The 13,280-nt window shown below is 40.6% G+C and overlaps 1 protein-coding gene across 1 annotated transcript in view; it reads right to left on the bottom strand.

Moving 5' to 3' along the window:
• Positions 1-13,280, bottom strand: part of LVRN (laeverin) — an 89,550-nt gene that overhangs the window by 57,082 nt on the left and 19,188 nt on the right. The window contains exons 2-3 of the mRNA XM_029217742.1: positions 4,596-4,738; positions 3,224-3,363 (exon numbers count right to left, since the gene is read on the bottom strand). Coding sequence (XP_029073575.1) covers positions 3,224-3,363; positions 4,596-4,738 — 283 coding nt within the window. The remainder of the gene's footprint in view (positions 1-3,223; positions 3,364-4,595; positions 4,739-13,280) is intronic.

The raw sequence follows: 13,280 nt of genomic DNA, 5'->3' as shown, positions 1-13,280 counted from the left end.
GGCATGGACATATATACACTACCAAACGTAAGGTAGATAGCTAGTGGGAAGCAGCCGCATAGCACAGGGAGATCAGCTCGGTGCCTTGTGACCACCTAGAGGGGTGGGATAGGGAGGGTGGGAGGGAGGGAGATGCAAGAGGGAAGAGATTTGGGGATATATGTATATGTATAGCTGATTCACTTTGTTATAAAGCAGAAACTAACACGCCATTGTAAAGCAATTATACTCCAATAAAGATGTAAAAAAAAATAATAATAATCCTGGGAATGGTATCTACCCCCACAGAAAATGTCGATTCTATGCTGGAATAGACAAAGGGTCCCTTGGATCCTTGCTTCCCTTTTCAGGACATATTTCCAACGATTCAAACCAGAATTGGGCAGTTAATAGGGGTTAAACAGTATAGAACATATTAAGCAAATTTGAATCATGCAAATTTAAAATGGTTTGTTAAAGAAAACATTAATAGTCCCATCTTATTTTCCAAATTTGAAAAAAGGTTAATTTCCTTAATTTTAAAAAGTGCATCAAAAGTCTTATGACTTTATAGTTGTTGAAGCAAGTGAATTATATTCTCTGTTTATGACACTTCCTCGTTAGTACGTGAAAAGAAATCCCTGCCGTGTTTTGTTATTTTAACACAACCGTGCTGTCGTTTGGGCATCTGAACTTGTTTGTGTGACTTTGGTGACTAATGTGATGTTGTTTTAACATTCATTGGTATTTTAATATGAAGTCATGGTATCCCCAATCTCACCTGAGCACTTTTAAATAGAGTTGTTAGTGTTAGCTAAAAAACACATATGAAACTTATAACCCTAGAATGAAAGTTAGCGAGGAGGGAATTAGATAATTATACTGACGTGAATACAGTTAATTTGAGAAAGAGCTCTCTGCAAAACATTAAAGAAAATGCAAAGAAAACGAAAAGCAACACAACAATATCTTCAGATTGCTGCCCTCCACGACGATGTTTATCTGACTTGGCTTTTACTTCTGCTGGAGAATTTGTCTTGAATCAAGTGACTTTTGAATTACCTGAGGGCTTCAGGAATGCTCCCCTTTCACAAAATGCAGCCACCTGTTTTGGAAGCCTCCTGCCTGGAGCCCCTCCTTCCTTGCAGCCTCCTCCCCGCCAGGCCCCATTATCCTCGGAAAGAGGTGCCCAGGACTCCGCCCTGCCCCTAACACTACCGCTACCCGTACCTGCCCCTTCTCAAGCTCTCACCTCCACGGCAAGGCCAGGAAGACATCTAAACCAGAGCCCACGCTACTGAGTGGAAATAACAGTTGCCTTTCCCCACGTTCAGGATAACGTGTGCAAATTAACTGTAGTCTTGGGAGGAAAAAAGGCAGTTAACAACTAATGTTTGCATGTAAATTTCCAGGTTACAAAGCTCCTCCCATAAACAACCACTCTTTAAGCCAAAAGGGAGGCAAATGATGATTCCGAGCTGTGGGGGAAGAGGCAGGGCAGCTAGGATCACAAACAGGTGCAGGACGTTTCGGGAACGCAGCCATAAGCTTCCTTCAAAGTCACACCTAGCCCACCAGTGTGTCCTTGTGGCCCTCCTTAGACATAGCAGACCTCAACATCTAAGAGCAGAATATCTTTACACATGTCCACGTGTGATAAATTCTACTCAAAATATGTTATTTCCAACCTTAGTTATCCGTGTCTTACGTTTATCCTCATGCCACGCATGAACTGCATTTTCAACTTCACTAAATTTTTATCTCTTACTTAATGAGTCATCTTTGTAGAGTCTGGATGCTATTCCAAGAGTACAGTCTGGTTCCCTGTAGAGTATATGATGGACTCCTTCACTTCCCAGAGCTGAGCCAGAGCCAAGTGCAACATTCCACTGATAAACTCATCCCAAATTTCAAGTTTCTGGCTAAGACCATGACTTTCTTAGGCATGTTCCATTTCCTCTTTGCTTTCTGTGGCAGCTGGCTTTCTTTCCAGGGTGATCTTTCATGAAGAAACAGGTATGACCCTTTATAAGAATTATTCACTGTGCAGCAGCATTGAGAGCAACAAGCCACTGGAGATGAGGGTGCTGACAGTCACCTTGGGTCACTCGTGAGCTCCGGGCCCACTCCTTCATGCCAGGTACAAACCATGGGCTTCCACCTCATGCCTGAGTAGATTTATCAATATATGCCATGAACATCTGACTTGGCTCATGTTATATCTGTGAATATGAAGCATCTACCAATGATTGTTCAATAAGGGAAATCAGGCTGGATCCAACAGCTGAGGAAAATGAGTTGTTGTTTGCATCTAACACTGTATTATTAATTCATCCTTAGGAGGAGGGGCTTTGAACGATTCTCCCCCTGGTGACAGACTTGGCTCATCCACAGCTTCCTTGCCTCCACAAGTCAATGGCACAAGCCTGGAAGTTCACGGGCCCAGGAGAGAGCCTCCGCCTGCTGTAGGGCCTGACTCTCCTCAGCCCGGTGAAGTCGATCTGACTAGGAAGAACTGGGCCTGAGGCACTGGCCCTACTTACCTCCACACTCTAGCGTAGGGAGTGAACCAGTCTATAAAGTACTGCTACAATAACCTTGATATTTCTCTAAAGGATTATTATGTAAAGAGAGTATAATTGGGTGAAAAACTGGGTGTTTCAGGACAGAGAACCTATTTACACAACCCTAGGGAAGTGTTCATGCCCCGGAGGTGAGGAACCCAGCGGACCTGCTCCTTAATAGGGATGATGCTTAACCTGCCTGCAGCATTTCAGCCAGAGCAGCTGTCCCAGCTGGTGTCAGTTTGGGTTGTTTGGTGTCTGTGTCATAGTGGCTGCTAGACATTTTGGGCAGCACCCTGGCTTCAAGGCTGCAGTAGCATGTAGGCGAAGGCAACAACAGGTAAACCTGAGCTTTCAGATGCTAGTGTGCCCGCTTTCCCTGTTCTCTCCTGTACTCTGAAAGGCAGTGAAAGCCCAGGAAGTGGGGGGGCTCAGAACCTGCCTCGAGTGGGCTTAATGAGCAGCCTTTCCATAGAAACCCGTCCGCGGAACCGCAGTGGGAACCGTTGCATCCCGTTCTGCAACTCCGTGCTGAGAGTGGTAACGGGGCTTGGGGGAGATCAGAGGGAGAACCAGGAGGGGACGGTGGGGTCTGTAGGCATAGCCCCTGATGCAGGAGTGCCTGAGCAGTCCGCGGCCAGTACAAATGTCCCCTTACCTGGAGGGTCTCCGTCACTCACCTCCTTGCCCCTTTCAGTCCTGCTGACATGCTCGTAGTCACAGATGGCAAAGGCGGCTAGATAAGTGGGCATGTGGGGCGTGGTGTGAAAGGTAGTAACAGTCCACTTGCTTCCATTCACGTCTTCTTTCTCAGACTGACCTAGAGAAATTGATTTTAGTCCAAATCACTGTAAATAAGCAATAATAAGCACAATTATCTACCTTTGAAATAATTCATCAAGTCGACTGTCACTCAGCTAGTTCTTCCCAACTCCTCCCCAGAGTGCAGCAGTTTGGACTTGTCTACCCCCAAGCTATCAAAAACATATTAGGAAGGCCTAAGGACAGTATCTCGGTCCTGAATTAGCGCCTTGAATGACACGGTCTGGATGGAGGGCAAATCTACGGGCACTGTAAACTAGACCCATGAGCTACCTCCTCTCTTTCCCATCCACGACTGTTTCCTAGTCCAGTCCATCTCTCTCAGCACTTAATCTAGAGCTTCCCAGGCCTATAGTAGGTCAACAAGGTACAATTCTGCCATTCTCAGGTTTCGGGCAGGTCTTCAGTGGAGTCACACTGTGGGTTTTAAACCTGAAATCACAAACTCAAGCGCCTGTGAGGGCCGGGTACTTGATGTGAACGGGCTGGTTTACACTAACAGGGAGTGGTGGGGACCACGGCAGGCAGGGGCATGGGCTTGGTCTGAAGGAGGTAGCCCCTTCTCAGCGGCAACTATCACTGGCACCTTGGAAGTGCAGGGCCAGTGTTGTTAGATGTTCTGAGTTTCAAAAAAAAAGTAAGAATTTTTATTTTTATGAGGAATCTCTGAATTAAAAGAAATTGGATGCCAATTCAATCAAAAGAAAAAACTACTGTGAGCCAAAAACAAAACAAAAAAACCAAACCAAACCAAACCCACATCTATGTACCAGATTCAGACCAAGTTCACTAGCTTGTTATCACCAATGATCAATAGTTGAAGCCCAAATTAACGGGCAGACAGGCTGCCAATGTATGAGAACAGTGTAGTGTCCTCAGCTCCTAATACAAGCAGAATCAGGATTTACCGTCACCAAGATGTGGGTGCTGATGCACATCCCATGTGACTGCCCTCCCTGGTTATAATATACTACAGTCATAACGCACTCTCAACACACTGACCAGAAAATCTACTGATATAAAATCTATCACAGAGTTAAATATATATACACATATATAATTCATATAAAAACATATAAATACAAATATATAAGTAAACATATAATTATATAATATACAACATTATATATACATATGTATATGTGTATGTATATTACATATATTATATATGTATACACATATACATATATGTACATGTATACATATACAACGATAGGAAACATTACTTACCTAGCTTTGGCATGTTGGAAAGGGCCACATAACTTGGATGATGAATAACTGTAATATTAAAAGTTGCCTTCAGAGCTGGCTCATCGAAACAAGGGAAAACATTCCTGGCAAATGTTGGTTCCATCTGAGATGCTAAGAGGGCCCTGAAATACATTTTTGGGAAAAATCTATTTTTATTTCAAATCAGAGGAAGCAAAAAAATGTATATATTGAGGGATTATGGCTTATAATTATCTTCAGGAAGGAGCTGTAATGTTTTCCCCTCATCTTCCTCACTGCCCTCCCCATAATACAAACACACTCCAGTCCTCACTGTCCCTGAGAATTCCTGTAAGACCTAAAATACAAAAGAACTCTTTAATTTTCAACTGCAAAATAACATTTACTTCATTACATCATATGCCTTTAAAACCGTTTACAAACAAAATAGGAACAAATATAACAAACATGCAACGCCAGGCTTTTGAGAACCAAGGATTTTTTAAAACTAGGATTACTTCTTTGGGGATGGGCTATTGCCTTCATCCTCCATCAAAGTGCAAGTCAAAAGAAGAATGTATGTTTTTTATCTTTTTCTCACATGTTCCTCTTTTCCCTGTTTGAAAACTTTAGGAAGCTTTATTTTGCATATCCTTGGGGCTAAACAATATGGACACATCCCAACTGAACAAAACAATTTTCATTTACATGTGGATGGATTTATTGAATCCCTACTGCTCCTTCCTCCATCTCCAAGGAAAAATACAAAAGGTGACACGATCCCACAATGCACTGGTGATTTATAGGGAAAAGCTTAGGGACAAGAGTACCCTGAACAAACAAGATTTCCAGGTTCATCCTCTGTAAACACTACCTGAGTCTGACAAGAGCATGGGTCCTATCAAACAACTTTCTCCTCCAAAGAAACCTGCAGTCTCATTATCCCATTTTCCAAGACTCTGTGACCTGGGAACTGCTTTTAGATGACAATTGTGGATGATAAATTCCTTTTTTTCTCCGAAGGTGCTGAGACTTAATGTCTCTCATGCATTTACCCCAGCTCAGGCCCAGTCCTTAGATAAATAAAAGGAGAATTCAACACAGATATCTTGAGAGCACTGTCTCCATTATTCACCTCTGTAAATCCCTCCTCCACCATGATAAGGGCCCTGCTCACATAAAACTTCACACAGCTTTAGGAAGAGCACACACAACAGGAGGCATGTTCAAAAGCTTTTCACAGTCAGCTAGTTTGATGTGCTCATAACCTCACTGTGACAAAATCGTAATTTTCAACAAGCCTATTTTGCTTCATTTGCTTTCCCCTACTTTATTCTACTCTTGCTTTCTTGGCTGAAAGGGGGCTTGTGGGCTCTGACAAGCAGCCACTTTGGCTGCAAGACTCTGCTCCGTCTACCGCTGGCTGAGCAACCCTGAACTAGTCACGTAGTCTTGCTGAGCCTGTTTCCCCATCTAGAAAAAAACGACACTAGCTATGTTTCATCGCTGGATGAGCTTTTATATTACTAGTAACTACATTTAGCAATAAATGACCTGTGAATTCGCCTATATTCCTTCCAATCTCACAGATTATTCTTGATATAGATGAACTACAGAAGAATTCAAGGAAGAATAAGTTACAGAGTAAGGGTGGAGGGTTGGAAATTACAAATGCATTTAAAAAGGTTCCATCACTTTGCTGTACAGCAGAAATTAAACACAACATTGTAAAAAAAAAAAAAAATTTTCCAGAGATCACAGGTGGCCACAAGCTGAATATGAACCACATTTGTCTCCCCAATTAATTTTAAACTATGAGAAATTAGGGGTTATGTATTTTTTCTTCTGTATCATTTAAAATACTTGGCTAAAATATGGGTTCATGGCAAATAAGTATTTTCTCAGCCGTGGAGGCACTATAAAGTAAAGGAAGCTTGATGTTAGTATATACAGAAGAACATGAAGTATTTTGCAGAGTTTGCCACCTTGGCATTTGTTTGTTTTGTAGTATTGGTTGGTACCTTTTAAAGGGATGGGATAAAGTACAGAAGATTCAAGCAATTGACAATACATTAAAAAGAAAGATGAGCTGGGAATTCAGCAACCTGAGTAGTTGCTCAGGATCTGCAGTGTAAACATAGTGGTGTAACTTTGGGAAAGTTGCTTAAACTCTTTGGACATCCATTTCTATAAAATGCAGGATGGGACTAGATGATCTCTAAGTCCACTTAGAGCTCTAAAACTGATTCCAACAGAGATAAAGGCTCCAACAGGATGGAGAAAAGAGCCCTTGAGGTGGCCATGACTGAGTCATCTAGGATGAAGAGAAATAGTCCCCTTGGGAGTTTTCATACCTGGCCTTCCACAGATCTGTGAGCCTCCTGAAATCGCAGGGACACTTTGTACAAATGGTGATCTGTTAGCATGAAAAGTGCAATGTAAAGTGAAAAAGTGCATTCAATTATATAATACATGCTTATATATTTGGAAAGCCAACACATGCCTATTGTTTTTGTAATGGAAACTATAGAAAGTACAGCTTGATGAATCTCTGCTGCCATAACTCCCCAAAGCATGTGAATCTCAAGGAGGTGTCAAGGTGGGGAGGAGGGAGAAAATCAGCCTCTTCAAGGAGGTGGGAAACTTTCATGCTCACCAAAGGTGCAGGTTTAAAAAGGCGAGGAGACATCAGCTTAGGGAGTCACTGCTTTAACAAATGAAGCATCAAGCAAGTCCTTCCAATTCCATGATTAAGGTCTCCAGAGAAGTGAAATAAAAGAAACACTTGGATTTTACTCAACTATTTCCCTCCCTGGTGTTACACAAGCAAACAAAAAGGGAAAAATCCCTACAACACACAGCCTTTCTGGCTCTCAATCTTAACTCCAAAGGTCAGGGCCAGCCGGCAGCACATACAATCTGGTTATGCCACATCTGGACCCAAGGCTGATATTTATTTCCCTTCTCTCTCTGCTTTGGACTCAAGCAACCCTGTAAGGATATCCTTCCTCCCTTCAAACCTCACAGAAACATGTTATTATGGTGCCTGTGAAGTCTGGGTTTAGAGTGGTCAGCCGGTGAGGGAGTTCATTTGGGAGAATTTGTCTCCTAGTGGCTCACTATCGCAAAGCCACTTTCCTGCCCTCTTGTACAGCAAGAGAATGGTGGGCTCACCACTTTCTTGTGCTGGAAAAGGTCTTAGCAGGCAAGACACGTGATGCCCTTGGGGATCCATCTACTACCACATAAAAAATATTCATTCAGTACAGTATTTCATTCCAAATTATTTTATGAACTCCATACGCTTACAGCTCTAGTTAAGAAGTGCTAAATAACATAGCTGGTCAAGGATTAAGTAAGACTCTTTAGAGAGTTGTCTGCCCTGATTTTTTTTAACACAGTAACAACACTCAGATATCAAAATGTTTAGTAAAGACGGACGTTACACCACTGGATTGGCCTGTGAATCATGTTTGTTTATTACTTGTGTAATACGATCTTAAAACTGAAGTTTCCACCAGACGACAAAACATAATAGATGTAAAATTCCAAACAAAGGTGCCAGACCATGTTATGAAGATTTTGAAAGTAAATGGCCTCAAGAACCTTCAAGCCACTCTTGGGTTTCTCAGCTACATCGAGGACATAGAAGAAGGGTCAGAGAACGTAGATAAAAGAGATCAGAGGAGAGATTCCTTGGTGGGGAGGGACATTATGTTGCCATGTCTTCCTGCACTCAGGGAGTTGGGAGGAGGTGCAACCCTCTAAACCTGAGACAGGGGGAGAAAATCCCTCAGAGAGCAGTGGAAGTGTTTCCTAAGGCTGAGGGACTTAGAGGCTGGTACCCAATTCACTCCTGAGAAAGCTGAAATTGACACCGGCTAGAGTCGGACTCCTATCAGGTGGGAATCTACACTGACTGTTTTGGAGCCAGAACCAGGAGAGTGCTGCTGCCTTGGGACCCACATCAGTCCCAGGCAAGGGATGTATGAGTGTTCCTTGGAAAAGCCGTGGGCCCTGAGACAGAATCTTAGATTCTGTCCAATAGAGCCACCTGGAGGAGCTTGGAGATGCACTACTGTGTGTCTAGGGGCCGAGGAAGGAGTTACAAGTGACAGTCAGAACAGAGAAATAAGAGAAGCATCCTTCAGGGACAAGAGAATTGTAGGAGAAAGAGAAACAGTGAGAAAGCTGTGAGGAGTCCAAGAAAATGACATCTCAAGGGAAAAAGGCATCTGCTAGACCAGAGTGAGACCAAGCGATGAGAGTACTGGTTCAAATAAGAGCTTCCCTGTGTGTTGCCTCTCCCTGTCTCCACTAGCCCCACTGGACCTGGTAGGGTTTAAATAACAGCTCAAGATGGAAGGGGAGGACTAGAAATAGGAGGCAGAGAGATGGAAAGACCACTACCCTCTATGTCACTGCAGGCTTCTATCCTGAAGTCAGCCCAAGCTCGGAGAAGTGAGGTTGGAGAGAGAAAAAGGGAGATTTAACAGCAACTTAAGTTCAAAGTTTTAAGTATCACCCAGGACTGGATTTCCTAAGTTTTTTGCATCTGGATAATGTTTGTAACTTAGTGACCATAGATCATCTATTAACTAAGAATTAGCAGGAAATTATGGGTTGCTAGAGTATACATGCAGGAGCAAGAGCTATTATCCCAGAGACTAAATTGTAAAAGGACAGTGGGAGAAAAATGATTGCATTTTTACTGAATTATGAGGTGTGGTATTTCAATATGCTAGTTACACTTGTTTTCAAAAGATACAGGATCTAAACCTCTGATGAGCAAACCATCTCCCAGAGAAAACTGCTCAGCCACATAAAATGTGTGGGTTCAACAGCTCTATAAGGCAATGAACTGACCTCTTTTCTCTGTGACACCAGAGATATCATGTGCTTGGCACTTGAGTTCACTGACCTTGTTTTGAGACTTCTAAATTCTTTCCTAATATTACTCAAACTTCTCTCTTGTGTGTCATACCCTGAGGACTGTGCCAGATTTCCTGCATAAACAGCAACCGGAAGGGAGTCTTTTTAAATTCACTGCTCACTCTTTGGACACCTGCACAAAATGATTGACCCTGATCATGCTCTTTTCACCTTAATTTGTCCCAAATAAAGATCTTAATTTTCTTCAGGCATTTGACACTAACAAGCCGCTCCCACCTCTTGATTTTTCTATTTTCATTTCTCTAAATACTACCGTATTTTTTCTTATCTTTTAAAAAGGAAATGGGGTGATCAGAAATACAAGTATTCCTAAAGGATACTGCACAAGAATAGGATTCATACATTCGCTCTCTCTTTTTTTTCTTAAATTTCGGTTGGTTTTTATTTTATTTTAATTTAATTTTGTTTTCACACAGCAGGTTCTTATTACGTATCTGTTTTATACATGTTAGTGTATATATGTCAATCCCAATCTCCCAATTCATCCCACCACCAACAACAACCACCCCCCACTTTCCCCCCTTGGTGTCCATACATTTGTTCTTTACATCGGTGTCTCTATTTCTGCCTTGCAAACTGGTTCATCTTTCTAGATTCCACATATATACGTTAATATACGATATTTGTTTTTCTCTTTCTGACTTACTTCACTCTGTATGACAGTCTCCAAGTCCATCCACTTCTCTGCAAATGACCCAATTTCGCTCCTTTTTATGGATGAGTAATATTCCATTGTATATATGTACCACATCTTCTTTATCCATTCATCTGTCGATGGGCATTTAGGTTGCTTCCATGACCTGGCTATTGTAAATTGTGCTGCAATGAACATTGGGGTGCATGTGTCTTTTTGAATTATGGTTTTCTCTGGGTATATGCCCAATAGTGGGATTGCTGGATCATATGGTAATTCTATTTTTAACTTTTTAAGGAATGTCCATACTGTTCTCCATAGTGGCTGTATCAATTTACATTCCCACCAACAGTGAAAGAGGGTTTCCTTTTCTCCACACCCTCTCCAGCATTTGTTGTTTGTAAATATTCTGATGATGCCCATTCTAATTGGTGTGAGGTGATACCTCATTGTAGTTTTCATTTGCATTTCTCTAATAATTAGTGATGTTGAGCAGCTTTTCATGTGCCTCTTGGCCATCTGTATGTCTTCTTTGGAGAAATGTCTATTTAGGTCTTCTGCCCATTTTTGGATTGGGTTGTTTGTTTTTTTTGATATTGAGCTGCATGAGGTGCTTGTACATTTTGGAGACTAATCCTTTGTCAGTTGCTTCGTTTGCAAATATTCTCTCCCATTCTGAGGGTTATCTTTTCGTCTTGTTTATGGTTTCCTTTGCTGTGCAAAAGCTTTTAAGTTTTATTACATCCCATTTGTTTATTTTCATTTTTATTTCCATCACTCTAGGAGGTGGGTCAAAAAAGATCTTGCTGTGATTTATGTCAAAGACTGTTCTGCCTATGTTTTACTCTTAGAGTTTTATAGTGTCCGGGCTTATATTTAGGTCTTTAATCCATTTTGAGTTTATTTTTGTGTATGGTGTTAGGAAGTGTTCAAATTTCATTCTTTTACATGTGTCTGTCCAGTTTTCCCAGCACCATTTATTGAAGAGACTGTCTTTTCTCTATTGTATATCCTTGCCTTCTTTGTCATAGACTAGTTGACCATAGATGCGTGGGTTTATCTCTGGGCTTTCTATCCTATTCCATTGATTTATATTTCTGTTTTGGTGCCAGTACCATATTGTCTTGATGATTGTAGCTTTGTAGTATAGTCTGAAGTCAGGGAGTCTGATTTCTCCAGCTCCGTTTTTTTTCCCCTCAAGATTTCTTTTGCTATTCGGGGCCTTTTGTGTCTCCATACAAATTTAAAAATATTTTGTTCTAGTTCTGCAAAAAATGCCATTGGTAATTTGATAGGGATTGCATTGAATCTGTAGATTGCTTTGGGTAGTATAGTCATTTTCACAATACTGAGTCTTCCAATTCAAGAACATGGTATATCTCTCCATCTGTTTGTATCATCGTTGATTTCTTTCATCAGTGTCTTATAGTTTTCTGAGTACAGGTCTTTTACCTCCTTAGGTAGGTTTATTCCTAGGTATTTTACTCTTTTAGTTGCAATGGTGAATGGGATTGTTTCCTTAATTTCTCTTTCGGGTCCTTCACTGTTAGTGTATAGGAATGCAAGAGATTTCTGTGCATTAATTCTGTATCCTGCAACTTTACCAAATTCATTGATAAGTTCTAGTAGTTTTCTGGTGGCTACTTTAGGATTCTCTCTATATAGTATCATGTCATCAGCAAACAGTGCCAGTTTTACTTCTTCTTTCCCAATTTGGATTCCTTTTATTTCTTTCTCTTCTCTGATTGCTGTGGCTAGGACTTCTATAACTATGTGGAATAAGAGTGGCTAGAGTGGATACCCTTGTCTTGTTCCTGATCTGAGAGAAAATGCTTTCAGTTTTTCACCATTGAGAATGATGTTTGCAGTGGGTTTTTCATATATGGCCTTTATTATGTTGAGGTAGGTTCCCTCTATGCCCACTTTCTGAAGAGTTTTTACCATAAATGGGTGTTGAATTTTTTCAAAAGCTTTTTCTGCATCTATTGAGATGATCATATGGTTTTTATTCTTCAATTTGTTAATATGGTATATTACATCAACTGATTTGTGTATATTGAAGAATCCTTGCATCCCTAGGATAAATCCCACTTGATCATGGTGTATGATCCTTTTAATGTGTTGTTGGATTCTGTTTGCTAGTATTTTCTTGAGGATTTTTGCATCTATATTCATCAGTGATATTGGTCCGTAATTTTCTTTTTTTGTAGTATCTTTGTCTGGTTTTGGTATCAGGGTGATGGTGGCCTCATAGAATGAGTTTGGGAGTGTTCCTTCCTCCACAATTTTTTGGAAGAGTTTGAGAAGGATGGGTGTTAGCTCTTCTCTAAATGTTTCATAGAATTCACCTGTGAAGCCATCTGGTCCTGGGCTTTTGTTTGTTGGACGATTTTTAATCACAGTTTCAATTTCATTACTTGTGATTGGTCTGTTCATATTTTCTATTTCTTCCTGGTTCAGTCTTGGAAGGTTATACCTTTCTAAGAATTTGTCCATTTCTTCCAGGTTGTCCATTTTATTGGCATAGAGTTTCTTGTAGTAGTCTCTTTTGGTGCTTTGTATTTCTGCGGTGTCCGTTGTAACTTTTCCTTTTTCATTTCTAATTCTATTGATTTGAGTCCTCTCCCTCTTTTTCTTGATGAGTCTGGCTAATGGTTTATCAATTTTGTTTATCTTCTCAAAGAACAAGCATTTAGTTTTATTGATCTTTGCTATTGTTTTGTTTCTATTTCATTTATTTCTGCTCTGATCTTTATTATTTCTTTCCTTCTACTAACTTTGGGTTTTGTTTGTTCCTCTTTCTCTAGTTCGTTTAGGTGTAAAGTTAGATTTTTTTATTTGAGATTTTTCTTGTTTCTTGAGGTAGGATTGTATTGCTATAAACTTCCCTCTTAGAACTGCTTTTGCTGCATCCCATAGGTTTTGGGTCATTGTGTTTTCATTATCATTTGTCTCTAGGTATTTTTTAATTTCCTCTTTGATTTCTTCAATGATCTCTCGGTTATTTAGTAACATATTGTTTAGCCTCCACATGTTTGTGTTTTTTACATTTTTTCCCTGTAATTGATTTATAATCTCATAGCGTTGTGGTCTGAAAAGATGCTTGATATGATTTCAAT

Source organism: Monodon monoceros, unplaced genomic scaffold (genome assembly GCF_005190385.1).
Source record: "Monodon monoceros isolate NGI ecotype Baffin Bay Population unplaced genomic scaffold, NGI_Narwhal_1 Super_Scaffold_12, whole genome shotgun sequence".
In the NCBI taxonomy this organism is placed as follows: domain Eukaryota; kingdom Metazoa; phylum Chordata; class Mammalia; order Artiodactyla; family Monodontidae; genus Monodon; species Monodon monoceros.
The sequence above is the reverse complement of the archived record's forward strand: the minus strand, read 5'-3'. Positions and strand labels throughout refer to the sequence as shown.